Source organism: Oncorhynchus gorbuscha, linkage group LG10, assembly GCF_021184085.1.
Source record: "Oncorhynchus gorbuscha isolate QuinsamMale2020 ecotype Even-year linkage group LG10, OgorEven_v1.0, whole genome shotgun sequence".
Taxonomy (NCBI): Eukaryota; Metazoa; Chordata; class Actinopteri; order Salmoniformes; family Salmonidae; genus Oncorhynchus; species Oncorhynchus gorbuscha.
The window spans coordinates 34,416,647-34,443,735 of NC_060182.1; the positions used below are offsets into that span (position 1 = coordinate 34,416,647).

A 27,089-nucleotide genomic window follows, 5' to 3' on the forward strand; every position below is an offset into this window, starting at 1 on the left:
AAGCAATAGGCTATAAAGACAACCTCGAAAACCAAGCATTTCAGGCTAATTTAAATGCGTTTTCTGAAAGGGAATGGTAGATTACAAAGCAGTAGCCTAATCGTAGAGAGAAAATGTCTGATGGCCTACACAAACGACGCCGGTGCTCCAATGTGGATTTTCCTCAAATATGAATAAGACATATTACACCCTGTGCGTTGGGTGGTCATGAAAAAAAAACAGCCTCTCCACTAGCAAAAATAAACTGACATCAGGCCAGGTCTGGACATAATACTAAATTGTAGGCCTTAAAATATTATATCACATGTGCATCTGCCCCCCCCCCCCCACCCATCAACTCTGTCTTTCTGTGTGCTATTCCACCCACATTGACACAAAGAAAATCCAAGGCATTCAATATACTCAGATCTGAGTTAAAATGCTCTTTAGGCTCTCTGGCATCTTTTTAATGTGTCACTATGCTCTGTGTAGGTCTACATTTTAGCATGTCTGTCTAGTGTCCTATAATGTTCCCCTGTGTGTTCTCTGTACCCATATGTGTGTGAGTTCTCCTGGCCTCTGTGTAGGACCATGCTGGGACTGCTGCTGGTGGTGACTGCTGCTGTTGCCATGACAGCAGCACAGCAGAGGCTCCAGCTGTGCAGAGCAGAGTGGAGGGTGAGTGGGATGCCCCATCCTCATCTCTCCATCCTCCCTCTCTGACTCACAATGGAATTCTGGACAAAAGTCCCACCCCTCTGCTCTCACTTCCTCATCCTCCCACTGAATAATGACCAGCTTCAGCTGAATCGATAGGTCCCAGGCCAAGCAAAAATGTGTTTGTGTGTGTGAATTACCCAGCCCCAAACAGACGGGGCTATTTATTTTAGTTTCATCATGTGGTATTTGATAGATATCTCTCTGGCAGGACTGGCTTGCATTAGTGATGGGTGAGTGAATTAGCTAGCCCACTGAAAGGTCCGACTCAAGGCTACATAATTCCCGGCATCTGCTGGGGACATGATTTGAGTAGGAATGTTAGGCTGTTTTCCGTTTCACAGTTTTTCTTGTTTGCTGACTCTTGATGCCACGGGAACAGTGAGGTAAATGCTGCTCAAACGGACAAACCTCATAATCAAAGGAACAAATGTGTGTGGGATTGGTTTATTTGAACCTCAAATTAATTTGGATCAAACACATAGGCACACCATCACTGAGCACCGACATGGGTGTGCATACACACACACACACACACACACACACACACACACACACACACACACACACACACACACACACACACACACACACACACACACACACACACACACACACACACACACACACACACACACACACACACACACACACACACACACACACACACACACACACACACTCTCTCTCTCTCTCTCTCTCTCTCTCTCTCTCTCTCTCTCTCTCTCTCTCTCTCTCTCTCTCTCTCTCTCTCTCTCTCTCTCTCTCTCTCTCTGTGTAGGCTTTTACTCCAGACCAGCACTAACACCAACACCAACTTTAGGCAAGAGCTTGGCAGTGCAAAAGCTCTAGTTTACGGTGTCTGAGGTAGTGTGAGAGAGAGAGAGAGAGAGAGAGAGAGAGAGAGAGAGAGAGAGAGAGAGAGAGAGAGAGAGAGAGAGAGAGAGAGAGAGAGAGAGAGAGAGAGAGAGAGAGAGAGAGAGAGAGAGAGAGAGAGGGGAGAGAGAGGAGAGAGAGAGAGAAAGACAGAGAGAGAGAGAGGAGAGAGCGTCACTGAGATGGACAGAGACAGAGAGAGTGTGAGACTGAATGAGAGAATAAGAGGCAGGCGTAATGAGTGGGAGTGATACTGAATCAGTCTCAGTTAGGATGCCAAGTTAACCCTCCACCGCACTGACCCTCTCTCCATGTAATACTCTCAGAGACGATCGGTTGACTGCTGCCACCTGGAGAACATTCCTTAGAACTCCAGCTTTCAGCTTGCGTGTGAGATTGTTTTACCTGTCCTGTGTATTCCATCCACAGTTCCATGTATCAAAACAAACCATCTCTGTTCATCAAATCATGTTTTTAAATTTCTATTTGATATATTTTATCTAAATGTCTTTTGATAAAAATGTGGAACTACGGAACAAAGACATTTGGAACAAAGAAACACATTTATATAGCAAGATGATGTAATTTCATACTGCTAATATGGATGTATCCATGCATATGTAGAAGCTGTTGTTGAAATAGAGAGAGACAGAGAGAGAGCCTGGGTGCTTCAACACACGTTTAGCACAGTTCCTCTATGATTATTCAGGCATGGTATCATGGACCACCACAAGTTAGATTACTGATCTGGGATGGTGGCAAGCGCTGAGTTGCGACATGAACACACACTGACAGCCTTCTGGGTCTGTGAGGCAGGGAAGCATAGAGGGGTGGGTCGGGGGGGGGGTCGGGGGCTGGGTGGCTGGGGGCCATCGGGACAGCAAAACCAAGAGGCAGCCGGGAGACGACAGAATGGGCACAATCACCATGGAAACACAAATGGCCCAGGAAAAGCATGGCAACTGGTAACTAAGGAACACGAAACGACACACCATAGAGTCCGATAGGCCTGGTTAATCATGGGAAGCGGGGTATGGGAGGGAGAGATAGAGAGAGGGAGAATGAGACAGAAAGAGATATAGACAAATATGAATATGCTTGCATATTTCTTTTCATGTTTTAGTACCTAATTAAATATTGAAATCCTTTGAGCATGGTCTGACAAATGTGTGTGTGTGTGTGTGTGTGTGTGTGTGTGTGTGTGTGTGTGTGTGTGTGTGTGTGTGTGTGTGTGTGTGTGTGTGTGTGTGTGTGTGTGTGTGTGTGTGTGTGTGTGTGTGTGTGTGTGTGTGTGTGTGTGTGTGTGTGGCAAAGACCAAGACAAAGAGCTATAGCACATATACTGAAGGCCAGTTATTTCTCAACCCCCACCCCATTCCTGCTTTTTATTAGCTGAGCTCCACTCATTTCAGAGTGTCTTATAGGCTGTTTAACTCTGGGTCTGTTTACTCAACTCTAACAGCGCTCCCAGAGAGAGGCTGATAACACAGAGAAGGGGGCTTGCGCTATAGACTACAGAGGAAGCTACAGTTGGAAACCACATGGAAATAATACTCAGGAAGCACTTAGTGGAGAGGAGCGAACAGAGTAAGCTACAGGTGTCATGGTAACAGCACTGCTGCAGTAGACCTGCCTTATAGGCTGTTGAATTGAAAGAGCTACACTTTTCAAACTCATAAAACCTCCACAAACACAAATAATTATCTCGTTCTATTTATACCCATGGAGCAAACACTCAGTCATTAACACCCCCACACCAGCATAGAGATTCTCCAGAAATACAATAGCCAGCCAATGATACATTTACGATTGTCTTTCCCATTTCATCTGACAAATGTGTGATATAAACGGTTCTAGAATAGCATTTTAAAAAAAAAAGATAGATAATAAATACATTTGGTAAAAATGATTATATTTTCTGTGACCTGTATTATATATGTAATCTATTATCTATCTATAACTATGGGTATCACAATACTCTAAATGACTGTGATTATATTTCACCATGGGGGGAATAACCTAGTTTTTGAATTCAGCGAGGGAGAATGCAAGAAGGTAGATGGCGCTGTTAAACAAATCTCAAATCTGAGTGAAGTCTACAACGTGAGTACTGTGCGTGTGAGTGCATGCATGTTCACTTGTGCAGGCTGTACTTTCTACTCAATTCAAATTTATTTGGGACCAGTGCGGTTCCCATATTAATTGAGGATCAGCGCCTTGGTGGTCTTTGAGGTGTGCATCAAGTTCCTCTCTAGGCTACAAAGCTACAAATGCTTATGATCTTAAAAACGGGGTGTCAGTCACAATATGTTTTCCTGCTTCTGACCCGTCTGAACCCCTATTCAGTAGACTAGAGAGAGACAGGTGTTGGCTCATGTCCAATGCTCTCCAACTCCTCACATAGCATATCCTAAACCCTTCCTGTGAAGCCAAATCCAACCCCTTGGGCTCTCTTTGCACTGCTATTGTGAAGGTTAATGTACAATTTATTTAAATGAATTCAGAGATTAATCAAATAAAACTTCAGGCTTGTATAAGAGGATTTCCCTAGGCACTTGTGACCCTATCAGCCATTTTTGTAGGCTTGACAGAGCAGTTTTAGCTGGTAGATGAACGAGGGGATGGAAGGGAGATTTGTAACACAGCTGAAGTTGAGTTTCGCTGTTAGCTAAAGGATTTAGATGGTTTCGCTTCTCTTCTTTTTCCCCTCTGTGGTAAAAACCTGAAGAGGCCCTCCAAAGAGGAAGCATGTTCCTTCTACACAAAGGCAAAGTGTGTGTGTGACCCTGGTGACCCTACCTTCGCTCACATGAGCACGTTTATCTTTGACATAACATCTGTTAGAAAGGGTTGGCAAGCTCAAAATAATAAACCACAAATCCTGTTGGTCAAGAAATAGTCTTCCTGGTCAGTTAGTAGGCCTACCAGAAAACACTAGTACTATACCTATATGTACTTCTTGTGAAAAAAATATTTACCAAAGAAAACGTTACAATACTGTCAGATGCATGAAGGGTTCATTGCATTTTCCTACTACTCATTTGTTCATAATATTATTTTTAAATTAAGATGTTATTTCTTTACTCTACCAACATGACACAAACTTGCTGCAAATGCCACAAACGTTCTCTCTTACCGAATCTCATACGAAAAGCCATTTCGATATTAACACATCTGCTTGTCTTACATGCACAGATACACATTCACCCTTTATCGCGGCTGTCTTTTTTAAACTGTTACAGCCACCCGTGTTTGTCCCTTCTTCCCAGTCAATCCCAGCTGTGATCAGTGGCAATAACAGGTTCACTGTGAGAGACACAAACAATCCCTGCACCCCACAAACCCCTAATCTAGTGCCCTGGTTGGTTGTGACATGCTTGTAAGTACCCCCCATGGTCACACTGACATTCACTTGGGCCTGGTCGCACCTGTCAGAGCCAACCCTAAAGCATTATACCCTCCCCCATCTTCCCTCTGGCCCCTATCTCTGTTTTCTCTCCTTTCAGACTCCCCCTTCTCCCTTCTTTTTTTCTCTCACTTACAAATACTACCCATTCCCGCCCACCTCCCCCTCTTTTTAAGTGAGGATTTGAAATAAGTTATTACCTAGGCCTACATACTTACTGCGAGATTCTGGCAATTATGCCATTTTTCAACATACCAAGAGTCAGATGAACCCGTAGATACCATGTTTATGTCTCTGCGTGCAGCATGAAATTAAAGGTTGTTTCGCGAGCCAGTGCTAACTAGTGTTAGCACAATGAATGGAAGTCTACAGCTATGCTAGCTAGCCATAAAAATGGTATCCACGAGTTCATCTGACTCTGGGTAAGTAGCAAAATGGCTTATTACCACTTTTTGGTGGTATGCACATCTCCAATGACATTTCTAAGTTAAACCTTTCCTACAGACTATTGACCTAGTAGCCTACTACAGCCTAGCATACAAACTGAGTTTGGGCGCCATGGGATTGTCTCAAAGTCAATCATTTACGGCAATGGGTAAACCATGTCACTCTGAGTGAATAATCCGGATCATTATGTCCTTAGAATCTCTGGGTAATCCTAAAATTATGACGACACACAGGTGTTACGTTTTTGGGTAGTGATAAACCACAATTAGGTTTAATCAAGTGGTCATTGTTGTGGCACAGTTTTAACTTTAGGAGAACTCTGACAAAGGCTGTTGAAGCCAAAAGACATTAGCGTTCTCCTTTATAAATGCATATAAACGGATTTGACCTTGCTTGCTCTTCATGGTGTGCTAATCTTTCTTCTTCTGTGCCACTATTTCTCCACAAGGTTGGTGGAATATATGGATGTGTGCACCCTCTTTCTGACTGATTCAACACAGACCACATATGATCCCTCACTTATCTTCCAACCCTGCAGACAAAGCGGCTCCTAAAGAGAAAATCAGACCATTTCATTGTTATTTGGTCACTCCAATTTTCAACACACATAGATAATAATTACACACACAGGAATTCAGTTGCAAAATATATATATTTTTTGCATATCCTACAAATCTCATTAATGTGTGACTCTCTCAACCTTCTATCTACCCCTTGATGTTAGCATCCCTTGACTCCCTCATGCTTGGGAAGATCGAGGATGGGATGGTGAAGAGGTTGCTAGACAAACAAAGGCTACTTTGACCTCTGCGATCCTGATTTATAAAGGGTTATAACAAGCTTCCACTGGGCTGAAACTAAAGGGGGTGTTGAGAAAGGAATGGGACCTTGCTGGAGCCCTGTCAGGGGGGCATGGTGTTATTTTGATGATCCACTTGTGCCTAAAGGGCTGTATGTCTGTATCCTCATGTCTGTATCCTCAACTTTGGAAAAGTTTTCTGTCATATAGCTGTTGCAGATCATGTGAAGTTACCTCTGAATGTCATGTCATAAGCCTAAAACATTTAAAGAACATTTTCAGAACGACACAACTGCACTATTACAGGAGGGTTGCAAAAATGCAAAATACTGTATTTATACTGCACAGATAGTAGTTTTCTATTGGGATAATTTCTTCAACCCTTTATAAGCTCTTTCATACTGTGACTCTTGCCCTCCCTTTTGCCTAAAGATATGATTGAAGAAACATCATGTGATTGGATTAAGTATTTCAAAGATCCCTGGCCCTCACAATATTCTATTTTTCCTTCTGTGAGAAGTCTATTATAGCTAATCAAAAGAGAGGCTTGACTGGTGTGTAAAACCTGCGAATTCAGACAAACAAAAGAGGTGTTATGGGTTTGCACTAAACATTTTGAGTGTGAACCCATAACACCTCTTTTTAAGTCTATTTTAGGGTTATAATAGTTCTGTTGACCAAACATGTTTGGCTACAACAAACTGAAGTAAAACCATGAGAGATCATCAGACCAATGACATGTAAATAACCAGCTAAATGCAATACCAATTACATGTTTATTTATTGAATTAATGACATATGCCTAAACCTAGCTCTAATTTAGTTCCCTGTAATATGGAAATCGTCCAGAGGTTTACAGGGTTCTGGCGTCATGCCTCTAGAAGAATGTAACGCCACTACATCAAGTCACTATAAATAATACCTGTAAAAATATACATTCTTTAATGCTTTCATTGTACTCATGTTTGTCCTGTGTAAATGCAGGCTTTTCCTTGTTTGCCGATGTCAATACTTAAAAAAATAAAAATGTAATTTGATCTGACAAATTGCGCCCCTTAATCCACTATTTTCCAATGGAGTAGGAAGTTACGACTTCAAGTGTGCACTACCACTGATATTTTTGATAAATATCCATTATTTAAGCTTGCTGTGTACCTGTTGTTGTCCTGATTGTTATAGAGTTGTCAGTTGGATTTGGAATCCATCGTTTTTTAAATAAAAAATATATGATTCTGTGCACACCATAACAAAAAAAAGTGTCCATGAACGACTGTACCTTCTCCCTTGTCAGGGGTCGCGTAAAATATTACTTTTAGCAAAAAGTATGGATTGATTTCATCACCCAAAGAAAAGCTCATAGCTACACGCCACAAACATAGATAGGCCTACTACAAGAAAAGCGTTAAAGAATTGACATCGACTGATACGGACTCGCTTGATAAGGACTCAATGTAGTAGTCGGAGCTACAGTCCGCCAACACTTTTTCCAACTCAACTCCCTCGAGATATATATATATATATATTGTGGAGTTGAGTAAACTCAATCAGCCTAAACCTAGTTCAAGATTATCCAACTAGTGAATCATTTGTTTCTACTTTCTGCCAATTAGAGTCTATATTGAGTAAACTCAATCAGCCTAAACCTAGTTCAAGATTATCCAACTAGTGAATCATTTGTTTCTACTTTCTGCCAATTAGAGTCTGACAATGGTTTTTATTTATCAATAGGAAAATTGCTGCATCTGTCCCTGTGATTCATTATGATTTCATTATCCGCCCAAAAATTGTACCTCGTGACCGTATGCAGTAATGATTCACTTGTGTTTCTTTCGCGCGAATTTATAGCGGCAATCAGCACATAAAACATGAAGAAAGGTAACCTGCTACTTGTTCCGCTAAAACACTGAGGCTGTTTTTTTTACCACTCTCATAGACATAGCTATATGCTTGCAAGGTCTGACCATCCATGATTTCAAAATATTCGTTTTAACCATGTTTCGAGGCTGTACAGCGTTTGTTTACATTACGTTTGTTTCAAACATTGGAGTTTATATTTTGGGTTCTGATGGGGTGCGACAGTTGAACTAAACGCATGAAGCAGTTCGGAAGTTATAGTCTTCGAGAATCAATGGGTACATATCAATCAATTAGGGGAAAATTGATGTTGAAATAGCAGATTACCCTTTTACATTTAGCGGTGAGTCTTCAATTAGGTTCTATGACCGCCCGCTTTCAACCGTCCACGTGGGAGCTCCCGGGCACGCACCGCCACCGCCATCTTCTTGACACTAATTTCCATAATTTCTCTCCCACTGTGGCCGTGTAATTGAAATTAAAGTCTGCAATAGTTTATTCGAACTTTGAAATAGTGTTGCCTCGTCGATTAACATTCACACTGACATTTGATTGGACATTAAAGGGTATACCTAGTCAATTGCGGTTGATAGGCTACATTGTAGACCTGGCTAATGATGATAGCCTACATACATTGTATCCATGTCACGATTTGTAACTTCAGCAGGTGTTACACTACAGACAGTAGCTATTTTGTGGATTTGTTTTGATGGCTGACTCATTACAGCATAAGTGATTAGGCCTACATTAAAACATAATTAGGCAACGTAGGCCTAATGCCATACGAGGAATGTCTAAGAATTTTGAAGACTCAAAACTATCAAATGACAACTTTGTTGCAACAAAAGTATCAGTTTACCGGCGATCATCACTAGTTAAAGTCATAATAATCTCATAACTAGTTCACCAAACATCTCCGCCCATACGCAATAATAATTTAGCCTATGTGTTTTAAACTTAAAACATGCGCAAACGGCTTCAATTCAGTTAGTCTGTTTAATTTCGTGGTTGTCTGGTCTAATGTTAGGCTATATGTTGGCCTTCGGTTTGGTGAGATTCATATCTTCAGGAGGTTTTTCAGTCCAACTCAGTCGGCCAACTTGGTGAAGAACTCCTGGCCCAAATACTGCCCATAAAGTTCGAGGCGATTGTGTGTTTCCATAAATCGTCGAGCTATCGCCATAATCTAAATGCGAATCAAATATAATTGTATAATCTTACACAATTTCAACATCTGGGCCGTGCTATTTTTCTTACTCTAGCGCTACCATTGTATGTATAGCAATGGGACGTCCCCTTTTCGTACAGTCGGCCAATCCCGAACAAGAATAACCCGGTTGGAGAGACGTCATTGGAGAGTATTGAGAAAGAAGCCTGTGGTTCTCAAACCGGGTGGCAGAGTCTACCCGGAGGAAGGAACAACGAAGGTAGGTGACCCTTGATTCATATTTAAAGCCACTGGTTAACATTCTCCATCGTGCACCAGGAGAAGCATGGTGAAGCTATGATTATCCGTTTATTTTGCATAGCCTACATTATGTAGTGGTCAACAACTACATGGAGCCTAATGCACAAAAGCACAAAGACTGGTTGACACAAAAGACAAGGCTACAGTTTAGGAGCCGGAATGCTTATTCCTCTGTTACGGTACTGTATTTGATCAAACAATGTCAGTAGACATGAGGCTCCCTGTCTTTTATAATCAATCTGCAGTATTTGTTTACGTGTCAGTTTGGGGACATTAGAGATGGCAATGCTGAATAACAAGATTAAGTGAGCAATGTTGTTTGCTACTACAGTAACCTATAGTGTCGTGATATCTTGGATTACCCACCAGTACAAAGGCAACAGCTTTATTGACAATAAACGCTAGACAACAGAATAACCATATCTTGAACTCCCGTGTGCACGTCAATTAATTTGTTACAATGTAGAACACGGGATAGATGCCGGCTTCAAGTCAAGATACTTTTAGTTGACTTTGTGGTTGGCCTACTACAGCTGTCACACTGCCAGAACATGCAACATTTGACCTAACCTGTATCGGAGAAAAGATAGTGGAAAGACTGACCGCTCTGCTGTTCTTTGTACGGAACATTCGCGGCAAAAATTACCCCGCGAGATTTCTTCATACACTTTGGAAAAGGGGAGGAGAAAACTAGGAGAAAATAAGACCAGGGTGTCGGAACTGACGGAGAAAGGGAAAGCAATGTGGTTTGCATATTTTGCAAACGCACATGGCAGCAATATCCTCAGCCATGGATTCGATGATTTGACTTCGCCTATGTAACACGCATACAACAATTAACCCTAATGAACGACCCGTTGCATTGTCACAGCAGTTTCCCTTTTCTGAGTCCTTCAGTCTTATGACGCACCCGGTCTGTTGTATATTGTAGTACCAGTGGGCCTTTATGAAGGATAGCTTAATATTACTGAAATAAGTTGTGTAAAATCGTAGAATTGATTTGACGAAGAACTGTCCTTTGACTATAGCCACACAACAGCAAAAAGTAAATCAGTCCTTTCTCAGTAGAACAAAAGATTGAGCGACCTCATCCATTGGTCGGTTTTCTACCCCAATACCCCATGCTGCCCCCCTGAAAGGGGACCAGGGTTGGTTAAATAATGGGACGGGTAGGCTAATTCCTACACTCCGGTTCCTTTTCTGTCCCCAGAAATGATTATTTAGTGTAAAATGTACATTCCAAAGGGCTTTAAATAAAAATTTAGGTGGCATTTATCATAAAAACACAAAGATTTGGATTTGTTTTTAGTGGATGTAGTCGTTTTTTTTTCATATTCCGGGATGCTATTCATCAATACAATATTTAAAATCTTTCTTGATTATTTTCTAATCCAATTGACATTTCTCTTAAAGTTTTTTCATTATTATTGTATTAAGATTTTCTGTGTTTCCCTGATTTCACTTTCCACCCTGATAGGTTGTAGTAATAAATCATCCCCTTCCTACAATGACATTACATTCAGGAAGTGTCATAATATTTGGGGTGGTAAAACAACGGAGCAAGGATAAGGAAATGTGTTCTCCTGAGACCCGAAAAGTTTGGGATTTTAATATTGTTTTTTACAAAAGTGTTCAGGGTGAAAAAACACATTACCAAGATTATAATTTGTTTTAAATACTGTTATTTGTCTTTTATTGTATCTGCAAAATTACTGAGGACGTAAATATGAAGAGAGAAAAAACATTACGGTCAATGTGTACAGTCTCTCTAAAAAACATAGTCACGGCATCCAAGTGTCCACTATAGAGGAATTTTCTTGATAAGCTCTTATTTAGCTCTTATTTACACAGTCCTGAAAACTCACTTAACTATTCCTGAGATATTCACTTGCTATAAATAATTTGAATATCATACTCACAAAAATTATAATTAGTAATTACACCCTCCTTTACATGTTCATAAAATGTGCAAATTGTAATGTCAGCCATTTTTTAAAGAACCAGGAAGATAAAGTTGTCAAAGTCACACCCCCAACATGTGATATCATTGAAATGCCCAGAATGTCCTCACAAAGGGACAACAGGACATAATACGCTTGAATGGCCTCAGAGATACGGACCAAGAACTGATGTCCAATAGAGAGGACAAAAATGAATTGCTGGGTCCCAGGAGGACAAACATGTTTCATGATGATAGTCTGTTTGTCTCACTCATATATTTCCACCATGTTGGGCTAAATTATAGAGAAAGTTAATACAATTTCTAAATGTCTAAATAAGTTTGATATATAAGTTAAAATCCTCTTCAAGTGTTTACCATTATGTTAGCTCAATCGCACAGAGCAAAAGCTCGTTTAGGCCCCACATTTCCACCCTGTGAGGATTATGCACCTCACAGGGTGAACATTTAGTTAGAAAAGATAGTAAATAAATGACGAATGTCAATATTTATTTATGTCTGCATAATACATTTATATTTTATGATACAACACGCTTTATTGTCTATTTACATGACAAGTGTCACGACTTCCGCCGAGGTTGGCTCTCCTGCCCGTTCAGGCTGTGCTCGGCGGTCGTCGTCACAGTCCTATTAGCCACTACCGATCCCTTTTCGGTTATCTGTTGGTTTTGTCTGATTGTTTTCACCTGTGTGTTAGTTAATTAGTATCTGTATATAATGTAGGTTGTCCCGCCCTTGTTTTGTGCGGGAATGTTTGTTTTTGTCATTTCGTTTCGGCTGTCGGTGTTTTTGTGTTTTATTTCTCCGGTTTGTCTGTTATTTCCTGTTTTGGATATTTTTCACCCTGTTTGTATTTTGGGTTCTCCGTGTTTATTGTTGTTCACCGGAGAATAAACCTCTATTCACTATTTGCTCTCTGCGCCTGATTCCACCCACCTTGACTAGTCGTGACAACAAGATAGCGCTGATAGACATTATTAGCCCAGAATGTTTGTGTCATTACAGCCAGAAAGAACTTTTGGATATTAAAGCAGCGTTAATAACTTACCAGCATTCAGACCAGAAATATGACTTTCCCGAATTGGATCCTTTGTTCGTACGCCACAAGGCAATTTAACTTATCCCTGAGGCTGCTCCAAGATGCCCCCGGAGGAGGAGAGGTATTCGGAGTGGACTTCTTCTCCGACTCAGGAGGCGTGCACACCATCCACCACTTCCGAGTATATTAGTCACTAATGTTCAGTCCCTGGACAAAAAGTAGACGAGCTCTGGGCAATGATCTTCTTCCAGAGAGACATCGGGGACTGTAACATACTCTGTTTCACGGAATCATGGCCTCTCCAGATATGCTGTCCCCGTCCATACAGCCAGCTGGGTTCTCAGTACACCGTGCAGATAGGAATAAAGAACTCTTTGGGTAGAAAGGTGGAAGTGTACTACCGGTCAAAAGTTTTAAAACACCTACTCATTCAAGGGTTTTTCTTTATTTTTGACTATTTTCTACATTGTTGAATAATAGTGAAGACATCACAACTCTGAAATGAACACATATGGAATCATGTTATAACCAAACGTATGTCAAACAAATCAAAATATATTTTCAAATAGCCACCCTTTGCCTTGGCATTCTCTCAACCAGCTTCATGAGGTAGTCACCTGGAATACATTTCAATTAAGAGGTGTGCCTTTTTAAAAGTTCATTTGTGGAATTTCTTTCCTTCTTACTGCATTTGAGCCAATCAGTTGTGTTGTGACAAGGTAGCGGGTTTTAAAGACCAAGGCCATATTATGGCAAGAACAGCTCAAATAAGCAAAGAGAAATTACTGTAAGACATGAAGGTCAGTCAATTCGGAACAATTCAAGAAGTTTCTTCAAGTGAATCGCAAAAACCATCAAAAGTTATGATGAAATTGGCTCTCATGAGGACCGCCACAGGAAAGGAAGACCCAGAGTTACCTCTGCTGCAGAGGATAAGTTCTTAGAGTTTCCAGCCTCAGAAATTGCAGCCCAAATAAATGCTTCACAGAATTCAAGTAACAGACACATTTTAAGGGCAATTTTACCAAGAAGGAGAGTGATGGAGTGCTGCATTAGATGACCTGGCCTCCACAATTCCCCAACCTCAACCAAATTGAGAAGGTTTGGGATGAGTCGGACCGCAGAGTGAAGGAAAAGCAGCCAACAAGTGCTCAGCATATGTGGGAACTCCTTCAAGACTGCTGGAAAAGCATTCCAGGTGAAGCAGGTTGAAAGAATGTCAAGAGTGTGCAAAGCTGTCATCAATGCAAAGGCTGGCTATTTGAAGAATCTCAAATATAAAATATATTTTGATATGTTTAACACTTTTTTGGTTATTACATGAGGAAATGTGTGTTATTTCATAGTTTTGATGTCTTCACTATTATTCTAAAATGTAGAAAATATCATGGACATCAACCACCCAAGCCCCGGCCTGTTTACCCCACTATCATCCAGAAGGCGAGGTCAGTACAAGCTGGGACCAAGAGTCTGAAAAACAAACTGGCCTCCACCCAGTACCCTGCGCTGAACTTAGTCACTGTCACTAGCCGACTAACAGCCATTTACTCTACCATTTTAAAAGGCTAATTGATCATTAGAAAACCCTTTTGCAATTATGTTAGCACAGCAGAAAACTGTTGTTCTGATTAAAGAAGCAATAAAACTGGCCTTCTTTAGACTAGTTGAGTATCTGGAGCATCAGCATTTGTGGGTTCGATTACAGGCTCAAAATGGCCAGAAACAAAGACCTTTCTTCTGAAACTCGTCAGTCTATTCTTGTTCTGAGAAATGAAGGCTATTCCAGTTTGAGATATGGCTTTTTCTTTGCAACTCTGCCTAGAAGGCCAGCATCCCAGGGGTCGCCTCTTCACCGTTAACATTGAGACTGGTGTTTTACGGGGACTATTTAATGAAGCTGCCAGTTGAGGACTTGTGAGGCTTCTGTTTCTCAAACTAGACAATCTAGTGTACTTGTGCAAATTGTTGTGCACCGGGGCATCCCACTCCTCTTTCTATTCTGGTTAGGGCCAGTTTGTGCTGTTCTGTGAAGGGAGTAGTACACAGCGTTGTACGAGTTCTTCAGTTTCTTGGCAATTCCTGCATGGAATAGCCTTAATTTCTCAGAACAAAAATAGACTGACGTGTTCCAGAAGAAAGTTATTTGTTTCTGGCCATTTTGAACCTGTAATCGAACAAATGCTGATTCTCCAGAAACTCAACTAGTATAAAGAAGGCCCGTTTTATTGCTTATTTAATTAGCACAACCGTTTTCAGCTGTGCTAACATAATTGCAAAAGGGTTTTGTAATGATCAATTAGCCTTTTAAAATTATAAACTTGGATTAGCTAACACAACGTACCATTGGAACACAGGAGGGATGGTTGCTAATAATGGGCATCTGTATGCCATAGATATTCCATAGAAAATCTGCTGTTTCCAGCTACAATAGTCATTTACAACATTAAAAATGTCTACACTGTATTTCTGATCAATTTGATGTTATTTTAATAGACAAAAATGTAGTTTTTCTTTCAAGAACAAGTACATTTCTAAGTGACTCCAAACTTTTGAACGGTAGTGTATATATATATATACACAGTACATATACTTTTCCTCCCAAAAGTTCAGGTCCAAAAGGTAGGAATTACTTTGATAGGCACATCAGTTGTTGTGACAACATAGAGCTGTCTCCCTTCCTATGAAATACTGGTCCCCATCTTCTTTTGACCCGATTGAGGGCTGTTAAGGTTTCAGATTACAGATTTACTATTGTCAAGAAATAAAAACGTGACACTGGTTATTACAAATTTGACACAAGGAAATATAGGATTGTTATTTAGTTGGTGGTGTATAATATCTTTTACCAGCACTTATATTTAAATGATCACACACAGGTGCAAATGTTTGATTTAAAAGAAATGCTATAATGTCCATGTGAAACTTCTCTGTGTTGTGTCATTTTCTAGGTAAGAACAAAATGGCGACATATGTGGACCCGGACCAGGCCCCAGATGCCACTGCAGAAAAATGCAGCCGTTTTGAGGTGCTGGACTGGCTCAATAAGATCCTGGACATCAAATTCACCAGGGTAGAGCAGATATGTTCAGGTACCGTCTCACTAGTACCGCTTTTCCAAACAAGACATTTTGCCGCCAACTTTTTGTCGACCTTTCCATTATATTTGAAAGGTTTTGCCAGCAACAAAACCTGTATGTTAATTTCCGCCAACCGGCCTAGTCATGATTGTGGTAATGTATTTAAAAGTCCTGCTAACTTCTCAGTATAAATGTCACTTTTCGTTGTTTTTGTCAGACATCAAACTTGTCCTTGTCAATCACAAAGCTTCACAGATATGCTTTAATGCATTTATTCTCTACATTTAAATGTATCTATTTATTTCCTTGAGATGTTCTTGTCTACTGTCACATTAATGCTTTGGCATTTAGCCTGGTGAAACGCATACTGTCATTTCACACATTTGTTCTTGACTTTGATAGGTAAATATTTAAAGGCCCTTATATTTAGCTAATAAATGATGCGTTAATATCCCTAGGCTCCTAGCGATTTGTAGTTTAAGTTAGAAACCGATCTTTCTATAGACAGAATAACTGGTGGGGAGTTTGAATGGAGAGAAATTGCGCAATTTTTTATTTTTTGTATTTTTTGTATTTTTTTTAACCTTTATTTAACTAGGCAAGTCAGTTAAGAACATATTCTTATTTTCAATGACGGCCTGGGAACAGTGGGTTAACTGCCTGTTCAGGGGCAGAACGACAGATTTGTACCTTGTCAGCTTGGGGGTTTGAACTTGCAACCTTCCAGTTACTAGTCCAACGCTCTAACCACTAGGCTACGCTGCCGCAATGGTGTGATCACTTCCAAAGTGGATCAAAAAAGCTACTTTATGAAATTTCAGTTTCTTTACATCAGAAGAGAATATTCCAATTGTTCTGCAGCAAAAAAAATGGGACAATGGCCCTGTTTTGAAATACACATTTTTGTTATATGACAGCAGTTCCACACGTTCTGTAACACTCAATTTGTGTGTGGAAGATATTATTGATATTTTATTCTGTTAAAATCTATTATATTAATTCTTACTATAATATACATGTGGGTTGACTGTGATCAGAACAGGGGAATGAATGTAAGTGTGTGTTGTCTGTTTAATGAACAAAATAATATTTGATTGAATTTGCATGGCACGGCCATGTAGCCTATATGCTGCACAGACCAGTAAGATAATTAAACTCACAATATACTATTCTGTTATTTTGATAATAAATTGTATTTGTCTTTGTTTTTTGTGTATGCTTTGCCACACATTAAATCATGAACATTCTATTGTTGTTGTCCGACGTCAAACATGTCCTTGTCATTATGAAAAGGTATAAACACATAAATGGCACGTGACATCGCAGCAGCTGGGTCCAAATAGCAACGTTACATGCCAAAAGAAACATTTGATTAAAAATGTGTTTAGGATATGTCACTAATAAGCCAGGCAGCTAAAAGCTACTTTCTAGAAAATATTTTGGTTAGTTTGCTAGCTTGTTAGCTAGTTAGCTATCTAGCTGGCTAGCCAGCTCAGATATTACCAGAACATACTGTATGTATCTGACAACATTTTGTATTGAACTGTAGCCAACTTTTTATTCACCATCACAGAAAACTTAACACATGTCACGTTGGTATGAATGACTCGGGAGACAGACGCAGGAATGCGTAAGTCCATATTATGACAAGAAAAGCTCAAATAAGCTAAGAGAAATAACATACCATCATTATTTTAAGGCATGAAGGTTAGTCAATCTGGAAATGGTCAAGAACTTGGAAAGTTTCTTCAAGTGCAGTCGCAAAAATCTTCAAGTGCTATGATGAAACTGGCTCTCATGAAGACTGCCACAGGATGACCCAGAGTTACCTCTGCTGCAGAGGATAAGTTCATTAGAGTTAACTACACCTCAGATAGCAGCCCAAATAAATTCATCACAGAGTTCAAGTAACAGACACATCTCAACATCAACTGTTCAGAGGAGACTGCATGAATCAGGCCTTCGTGGTCAAATTGCTGCAAAGAAACCACTACTTAAGGACACCAATAAGAAGAAGAGACTTGCTTGGGCCAAGAAACACAAGCAATGGACAATAGACCGGTGAAAATCCGTACTTTGGTCTAATGAGTCCCAATGTGAGATTGTTGGTTCCAACCGCTGTGTCTTTGTGAGACGCAGAGTAGGTGAACGAATGATCTCCGCATGTGTGGTTCCCACCGTGAAGCATGGAGGAGGAGGTGTGATGGTGTGGGGATTCTTTGCTGGTGACACGTTAGTGATTTATTTAGAATTCAAGGCACACTTAACCAGCATGTCTACCACAGTATTCTGCAGTGATACTCCATCCCATGACCCAAAATACACCTCCACGCTGTGCAAGGCTATTTTACCAAGAAGAAGAGTGATTGAGTGCTGCATCAGATGACCTGGCCTCCACAATCACCCGATTGAAATGGTTTTGGACGAGTTGACCCGCAGAATGAAGAAAAAACAGACAACAAGTGCTCAGCATATATGGGAAATCCTTCAAAGCATTCCTCATGATGCTGGTTGAGAGAAAACCAAGAGTATGCAAAGCTGTCATCAAGGCAAAGGGTGGCTACTTTGAAGAATCTGAAATATAAAATATGTTTTGATTTAATCAACACTTTTTTGGTTACTACATGATTCCATATGTGTTGGTTCATGGTTTTGATGTCTTCACTATTATTCTACAATGTAGAAATTAGTAATGATAAAGAAAAACCCTTGAATGAGTAGTTGTGTCCAAACTTTTGACTGGTACTGTACAATTGTGAAATGTAGACTCCTGACACTTAGTGGGCAAGTATTTTTCTCTCTATTGACTGATGAAACACAAGCGTTTCGCTATACCTGCAATAACATCTGCTAAACATGTGCATGTGACCAATAACATTTGAACGCATGTTTCACTATTGGCTATTCTGTCCTGCTCTCCCTTGTTACTAGATAGTCTAAAACTTATATTGTCTGTGTGGTGTGCAGGTTCCTGCTACTGCCAGCTGATGGACTGGCTCTTCCCTGGGTGCATTGACATGAGCACAGTGAAGTTCCAGGCCCAGGACACACCAGACTTCATCCACAACTACAATCTGCTTCAAGCTGGCTTCCGAAAGACTGGTGTCAGCAAGGTTAGACTACACCCATACTTTCTTATCCATCACATTAACTGTAAATCAAGGATATTATTTTGATTGTACGTTAATATTTTATCGCTGGGCAGAGGGTTGATAGGGATTTGCCCTTTGCTTCCATGTGGTATTTGCTTATTGTTCTAAATCCCTCCCCTTTAGATTGTTCCAGTGGAGGAGCTGATGAATGGAAGGTTCCAGCCCAACTTCATATTCCTGAAGTGGTTCAAGAGGTTTTTCCAGGCTAACCTGGTGGGGCAGGTGTATAACCCTGTGGAGGCTCGCCAGGGCCAGGAGATCCAGCCTGCCAGACCCCCCCTCCGCTCCCCCCAGGGACTTGGCCGCAAGTCTGCCAGCCGCAACCCCAGCCAATCAGGTATCCATTCTCTCACTTATCCTGAGTAGTGCTCTGCTCCCCGAGCCCGACGGGCCCCTTAAACTATACATTGGTTAGGGCCGGGTAGGGCCTGTTTTTCAATAATACGATCACTTACATTTTGAAGCTAAGCCGTTTGCTCATGCTCTGCATTCATATCTTGCTAAGATCATAACACAGTGTCAGAAGTGCTTCAACCAGGTCAAATATAAGACCACAAGATTATTGTCAGAGTCGACAGGAGAGATTATTTCACAGAAAATAGTAATGTTCATTCAGTTTTGTCAGAGTTTAGAGTGACGAAATGTAGCTAGCTATTATCTAATAGTCTTGCCGTGGATATACACACACGCAGACTAGCAGCAGACCGCTTGCAGCTCAGGGAGGAAGTTATCTCTAATTTGAGGCAGGGACACATGCACCTTAAATTTGGCAGAAGCACTCGAGCCTGGGTAAGGCAGGGCCTGAAAGTCGCGGGTATGGCTCGGGCTTAAAATCCATGCCCGTGCAGGGCTCTAATCCTGAGTTGCAATGTTCTTTGTGCTGTTTGTGACCTTATATTCAGGATGGAATATTGTTGGTATTTTTCTGTTAATGTTTGTTTGTGTTTTCCTTTTTTCCGACAGGGGGGTTGGAAACCGACACGGATGAAGAAGCTTTAGGAAAGCATCAAAGGAAACGTATAGTTTATGAAGATATATGGAGGGAGACGTACTCCTGGGTAGGGCCCAGCACTCTGGGAGAGGTCCATGCCTACTGCAGTCTGTGTGACATGAATTTCAACATCAATCACTCGGGCCTTGTTGACCTCAAGCGTCACTCACAGTGCAAGAGGCACCAGAAACTTACCCTGGCTGCCAATGGATGCAATGTAAGAACCGAGGCGAGAAAGAGCAGGCAGGGCAGCATCAGCAGCTGTCCACCCTGTAGTGAGTTGGTCCTGTGCTTCATTCAGGTTAACTGCGTCTCTGGTCCGTCCGCGGCTGGGGACCAGGTGTCTAATAGATACGGTCAGTATGTCCTGGGTCTACAGTACCCAGAAGACATAGTGTCCGCTTGCCAAAAGACTCCTTACTGCATATACATGTACGGAGGAGTGGTGCTAGGGGAGGCTGGCATAGCTTCTGTAGTTCTAGTAGGCTATTTTGATGTGAAGGCAGCCAGACACTGCATCAGGCTGTTGGATGTCCTGCAGTCTCCAGCCGAAGACAATACTGGAGAGGAAACTGCTGCGGCTTTGGTGGAGACCTTGAAGAGGTTTGGGCTTCCTGCAGCTAACCTCGCGGCTCTCTACACAGATGGTAACGGTGCTGCCTCTGAGCAGATTTGCTCACAGCTTAGGGAGCTCAACCCCAACGTGGTGGTGCTAGGTAGGCTGTATGGAGTGGCTGATGCATCCTGCCATGCTGGGATGGTAGAGCTCTCCACTCAGGCCCAGGAGCTAATTGTAGATATCTACTCCTACTACTCCTTCTGCTCCACCAAGAATGACAACCTGAAGGAACTGTTTTCTAGCATAACCAGTATCAATGGCCTTACCCTTCCCCTCACCACCTGCTGCCTTAACTTCTGCATGTTAGCCAGGAAAGTGTTGGAAATGTGGACAGATCTAATCTCCCACTTCAGCTCCTGTAACAAAGAGGATGACGTAGATGAGAAGGCCAAACTGATCTGCACACAACTGCAGGATCCCCAAATCAAGGCTACCTTTATGTTCCTAAACCAGGCCCTGGAGCCCCTTCGTGCCTTCCAAGAGCGACTGCACCACCATGAGGGCTCGGCCCGGGCCGACCTGGTACAGATCCTACAGGAAGCCAGCAACCTCCTGCGCTCCTATGCCTCCAGTTTCCTCCGTCCTCAAGCAGTCGTGCGTTTCCTCAAGGAACGTGACGTCTCTCTCCTCAAGACCACAAAGTTCCACCTGCCAGGGCCAGAGCTGAACGTAGGTGGGGCTGCAGTGGAGGACTTCCTGTGTGAGTCATCAGATTCAGGAAGTGAAGCACTGCAGTTTTTACAGAAACAGGCTCTGTCTTTCTACACAGCACTTACAGCCAGCGTGGTGGAGGGGCTGCCTCTGAGTGACGGCGTGTTGAGGAGCATGGCCCAGCTACTGAGCCCCCAGGGTAGGTTGACGGTCACAGGGAAGGTGGTGGGAGAGCTGGGGGCTAAACTTGGGCTCTGCAGCTCACCTGAGGAGATCAGCCAGCTGAACAAGGAGTTCCTGGAGTACCAGCTGGCAGAGGAGGGAGAGTGGGAAGAGGGAGGAAATGGATCTGATGGGGGCATCCAAAATGGCTCTGCAGCCGCCTCGCTGGAGCAACATTGGTGCACTGTGTTGAAGGCTTCTGGATCAACCAGCATCTTCAGGAAACTTGTTTTGACCCTCTTAGCCATGCCTTGCCCCCCACTTGAAGCCCAGAAGGTCTTCACACAGGTAGGGGAAAGACAAAAAGCATCACACAATTGTATGTCACTGCACTCCTGCATGGAAGTTATTGTGTTGGTATTGTCCCATTTATGTTCTTATCTGCGTGTGCTTGCGTCTGTATCTGCATCTATATTACTTGTGTCTATCTGTGTTCTCAGATTGTGGAGAATGGGGACGCTGCCCAGTTCACTGACAGTGTGACAGAAAGTGAGCTGGACTCTGTTCGGGAAGTAGACCTGACCAATGACGCCGCTCTATCAGACAACAACAGTATCTACGAGTCTGGCATGAAGAAGAGAGGTCGTCCCAGAAAGATTCCATCAGGTACATTGTTTCATTAAGGGACTGGAATAGGACGAACATATTTTATTATCACTGTATGAAATGTACTGTAGTATAGTGTAGCACACACAAGTGCCCTCAAATGCTTTTTTTAGGGTACAGCTCCATTTTGAGTTAGCATTAGTTTGTGTGTGTACCGGTAAGCAGCTTATCAAGTGGATTAGCACATGAATGGGTTAGCTTAAATGGGTTGAGTTGCTCAAGATGGCGGCAGCTCTCTATTGTTGGGGTAGGTTAGTGTAGCATGAGCATGCTTCAGGTTTGTATGTCTATGGGTAGTATTATATAAGGTTGGTTGTGTTAGTGTAATAGAGGTAATAGACAGATTTATATTTTAAGAGTGGGCAAGAATTATTGTTATTTACATACAGTATGTTGTTATGTAAAAGAGATGGTATTCTTATATGGGGTAGCTATGATAACGTACCATACCATTGACTGGGAATGATTGGGAAAGGGGGTACGTAGTCAGTTTCAGAACTGAATGCATTCAACCGAAATGTGTCTTCTGCATTTAATTGATATGCCTTAATCGACATCCACATCATCGCCGCCATTGGTTGACTTAGAAGAACAATTTTTGGGGCTACACTACAGACTGCTATATAGGTTGGCTAATATAGGACTAGTAAGTACCCAGTACACTACTTTAGTGAAGAAAAAAATATTTAAATTATTATTATTTAAAAATATAGAGATTTTATTTTATTCCGATTTTTCAGAGGGTGCTGCAATGCCCTCAGTACACCTATTTCCCGTAGCTCCGGGTACAGATTTCAAAAGCAGTCAATGATCTCGAAGTCTCGGAATTTGAACTGTGTTTATTGTGTTGTAGCTTGATATAAGCAGAATTCAATATAATTCCAATTAGAGGTCGGCCGATTAATTAGGGACAATTTCAAGTTTTCATAACAATCGGTAATCGGCCTTTTTGGACGCCGATTACATTGCCTGCGTGGCAGGCTGACCACCTGTTACACGAGTGCAGCATCAAAATGACCTTGTGGCAGCAAGGAGCCAAGTTAAGATGCTAGCTAGCATTAAACCTATCCTATAAAAAACTATCAATCTAAACATAATCACTAGTTAACTACACATGGTTGATGATATTACTAAGTTAACTAGCTTGTTCTGCGTTGCATATAATCAATGCGGTGCCTGTTAATTTATCATCGAATCAGAGCCTACTTCAACTTGATGATTTAACAAGTGCATTCGTAAAAAAAAGCACAATAATAATGTTCCTAACCATAAACATCAATGCCTTTCTTAGAATCAATACACAAGTATATTTTTTAAAATCTGCATATGTAGTTAAAAGAAAATCATGTTAGCAGGGAATATTAACTGGGAAATTGTGTCACTTCTCTTGCCTTCAGTGCAAGCAGTGTCAGGGTATATGCAGGAGTTGTGAACTGTTGAAAGGCCAATTATTCCTAACAAAGACCGTAATTCATTTGTAAAAATTTTACATAATTATGACATAACATTGAAGGTTGTGCAATGTAACAGCAATATTTAGACTTAGGGTTGCCACACGTAAGATAAAATACGGAACGGTTCCGTATTTCACTGAAAGAATAAACGTTTTGTTTTCGAAATGTGATAGTTTCCGGATTTGACCATATTAAAGACCATGTGTGTTTATTATATTATAATTAAGTCTATGATTTGATATTTGATAGAGCAGTCTGACTGAGCAGTGGTAGGCAGCAGCTCTTAACAATGCTTGGATGCACAGCGCTGTTTATGACTTCAAGCCAATCAACTCCCAAGATTAGGCTGGCAATACTAAAGTGCCTATAAGAACATCCAATAGTCAAAGGTATATGAAATACAAATGGTATAGAGAGAAATGGTCCTATAATTCCTATAATAACGACAACCTAAAACTTCTTAACTGGGAATATTGAAGGCTCATGTTAAAAGGAACCACCAGCTTTCATATTTTCTCAGGTTCTGAGCAAGGAACTTAAACATTAGCTTTTTTACATGGCAGATATTGCACTTTTGCTTTCTTCTCCAACACTGTGTTTTTGCATTATATAAACCAAATTGTACATGTTTCATGATTTATTTGAGACTAAATAGATTTTTATTCATGTATTATATTAAGTTCAAGTAAAAGTGTTCATTGTTCATTCAGTATTGTTGTAAATGTAATTTATTACAAATATATATATATAAAAATCGTCTGATTAATCGGTCTCTGCTTTTTTTGGTCCTCCAATAATCGGTATCGATATCGTCGTTTGAAAATCAGAATCGGTCGATCTCTAATTCCAAGAACCCTAATTCCAAGAACCCCAAAAAATGTTGCCCCCTCGTCGATTTCAACTTCCCCGTTAGTCACTTTATCGTTGGCCGGGCCTGATGTGTGGTGCCATTAGCATTGTCTAGCATTGTCTGGAATGCACAAGCCTTCAGAGCAAAAGTGCATTTTGGCATGACACCCTAATCAGCACTAAAAAGCAAAAAATCTCATGGCTTCCAATTGCATCATATGGAAACATGGAAACAACATTGATATGTTGTAGTTGTGGATGCACATTACAGTAGTAAATGGCAGCCATATTCAACCAGCGGATAGTAGAATAACAGTATAATTGGCAGTGCATGGGCAGTGCATGGGCAGTGCATGGGCAGTGCATGGGCAGTGCATGGGTAGTGCATGGGTAGTGCATGGGCACTTTTCCTTTGTTACTGTATGTCATTCACTGACAGACCTTAGAGAGCTGTTTATAACCTATCAGAAAATTCCAGTTGATCAACTACCCCATGTTTGCTAGGTAGGTAAATTAGGTTAACCAGCTATCTAAATCTTGTAGTTACCATAGCCAGATTATGTGCCAATGGGAGCCTTAGGAATCATATGAACACACATAAGACATAGCAAAATTAAAATAGCAGGAATTTAGCTAGAAAACTGAAAACAACCCCCCCCCCAGACTATGAGCTTATAAATGGCAAAATGTTGATTCCGCCAACAAAAGGGGTGTGAACAGTTTGGGGTCGTGAGGTGAGGGTTAATAACAACGTCGATAAGTGACATTATCCATACGGACCTTTGCCACCTAGGAAATGTCCCACTGGGCACATATGTCAATTCAACGTATTTTCCATGTTGGTTTAATGTAATTTCATTGAAATGACATGGAAACAACATTGATTCAACTGTGGGTTGTGTGACCGGACCTTCCTAAATAGTAGTTGAGTACCCCTGGTATATGGGTTGGAGTCTATCTATACCTATAGTATCCCTAATGATAACCTCCATCTAATTTTACACTGTCCATTGATTCTCTCAGTGTTTCACATACTTCTATCACAGGATCCCTGTTAATAATGGAAGCATGGATGTGTTGTTTTCCAGAGGTGAATTACCTTAATGGGACAGTGAAGCCATGCACAGTGCGGCTGCAGAAGATAATCAGTAAGAAAAGATATTGACAGTTAGTGAAGATGATCATTGGTATTCATCTATATCACTTAAGGCCAGTCACCACAGGCTAAAATTATATATATATATTTTGCATCTAATTTGAAGAGTTTGGGGTATTTTTGTCCATTAATGTTAGTATTTTCAAAAAGTAAAAAATTCAAATGTCAAAATGTTGATGAAAATATTTCCGTATATTTCCGTTAGTTTATCATACTACCGTCATCAACATTTCATGAATTGAATGGTCATACATCCTTAATTTCAAAGCTCACTACATTGAATCACACATCGCTTAAAAGCCAATTTCATAGAGAATGTTACAAACGGGACTATATGTAGTAACTTACGGTGATTGGGTCTAAATGAGTGTTTGGCATTTGGTAGTTTAAATGAATTGTAAGTTTGTCTTTAACTGCCATTTCCCCAAAGTCAGACTCTTCCCACACGTCAACACATTTTTCTCTGCCTCAGAAGCATCTTCATTCATCAACTTTCTTGTGGTTATCCTTAGATGTGTTCTCCAGACTTATACATGGGGAATTGTTGATATGTTGTCATGTTTTAATTCTAGATTACATTTCCTTTAAAAACATTTGCCAAAAATGCATTTTTACGTATCTTTCTATAGTATTTTAGATAGAAAGATTAAAAAAAATATTTATCCACAATCTGCTATATGTAAGTCAGCTCCTGGGAATGTAACAAAATGAAACCAAAATACTTGGTCTGGCTTCATCCAGTGTCCAGAAAATTGGATTTTGTGATATGCAAATATGCACATATTTAATGATATTACCTAATTTGCATATTTTTGTACAATATTTCAGAAACATTTTAATATATTAAAAGTATTATATTTGTGTCCACATTCAACTGGTAAAAGTTGATTGTGATTAAGGGGAACAAAATATGGGTGTGGTGCCTGGCCTTAAACTCAATTGAATTGATGTACAGGTGACACATTACCAGAGAATGCTTAACAATCCACCTTCCATGGTTGGGGTCAAATCAATTCCATTTCAATTCAGTCAATGCAGGAAGTAAACTGAAATTCCAATTTCAGTTTACTTCCTGCATTGACTGAGTTTAAATGAAATTGACCCCAACCTTGTCTTTTTAGTTATCTATCCTCTGGCTTTTCACCTTTTGACAATTTCAGGCAAAGCTTTTGTATTTTCTGCATCAAAACATTGATTTGGTTTCTATGAAACTTGTTTATGTAGATGGGCCAAAGAATGAGGACGATACTGTGTTCGTTGAGGACAACGTAATTTGGACAAATACTATGGAGGTAATATTTTTGATTATTTTGTTGATGTTTTTTTGTATCACATTTCTTGTCTAGTAGGATTGGGTGAATCAATTCAACAAATATGGTAACTTAAGATTTAACTAAGGGTGACGTTATTGTTTTCTTGTGACTCATAATCAACTATGCATAACAGAGCTTTAAAAGACAGACAAGGCCTCCTGAGTGGCGCAGAGGTCTAAGGCACTGCAACGCATTGTTGCGGTGTCACTATAACCTAGGGTTCGATCCCAGGCTGTGTCACAACCGGCTGTGACCGGGAGTCCCATAGGACGGCACACAATTGGCCCAGCGTTGTCCGGGTTAAGGGAGGGTTTGGCAGGGAATTACTTGGCTCATCGCGCTCTAGCGACTCCTTGTGGCGGGCCAGGCGCCTGCAGGCTGAATTCGGTCATTAGTTGAATGGTGTTTCCTCCGACACATTGGTGTGGCTGGCTTCCATGTTAAGTGGACGGGT

The 27,089-nt window shown here is 41.0% G+C and overlaps 1 protein-coding gene across 4 annotated transcripts in view; it reads left to right on the forward strand.

Moving 5' to 3' along the window:
- Positions 1–9,402: 9,402 nt before the first annotated feature.
- Positions 9,403–27,089, forward strand: part of LOC124045942 (DNA (cytosine-5)-methyltransferase 3A-like) — a 38,861-nt gene continuing 21,174 nt past the window's right edge. For 2 of the 4 annotated variants that reach the window (XM_046365774.1, XM_046365776.1), the window contains exons 1-8: positions 9,403–9,505; positions 15,494–15,634; positions 18,590–18,735; positions 18,898–19,111; positions 19,738–21,545; positions 21,698–21,863; positions 25,255–25,314; positions 26,547–26,614. In XM_046365774.1, coding sequence (XP_046221730.1) covers positions 15,505–15,634; positions 18,590–18,735; positions 18,898–19,111; positions 19,738–21,545; positions 21,698–21,863; positions 25,255–25,314; positions 26,547–26,614 — 2,592 coding nt within the window. In that variant the 5' untranslated portion in view covers positions 9,403–9,505; positions 15,494–15,504. The remainder of the gene's footprint in view (positions 9,506–15,493; positions 15,635–18,589; positions 18,736–18,897; positions 19,112–19,737; positions 21,546–21,697; positions 21,864–25,254; positions 25,315–26,546; positions 26,615–27,089) is intronic. The other 2 variants (XM_046365775.1, XM_046365778.1) reach the window with 1 other exon arrangement.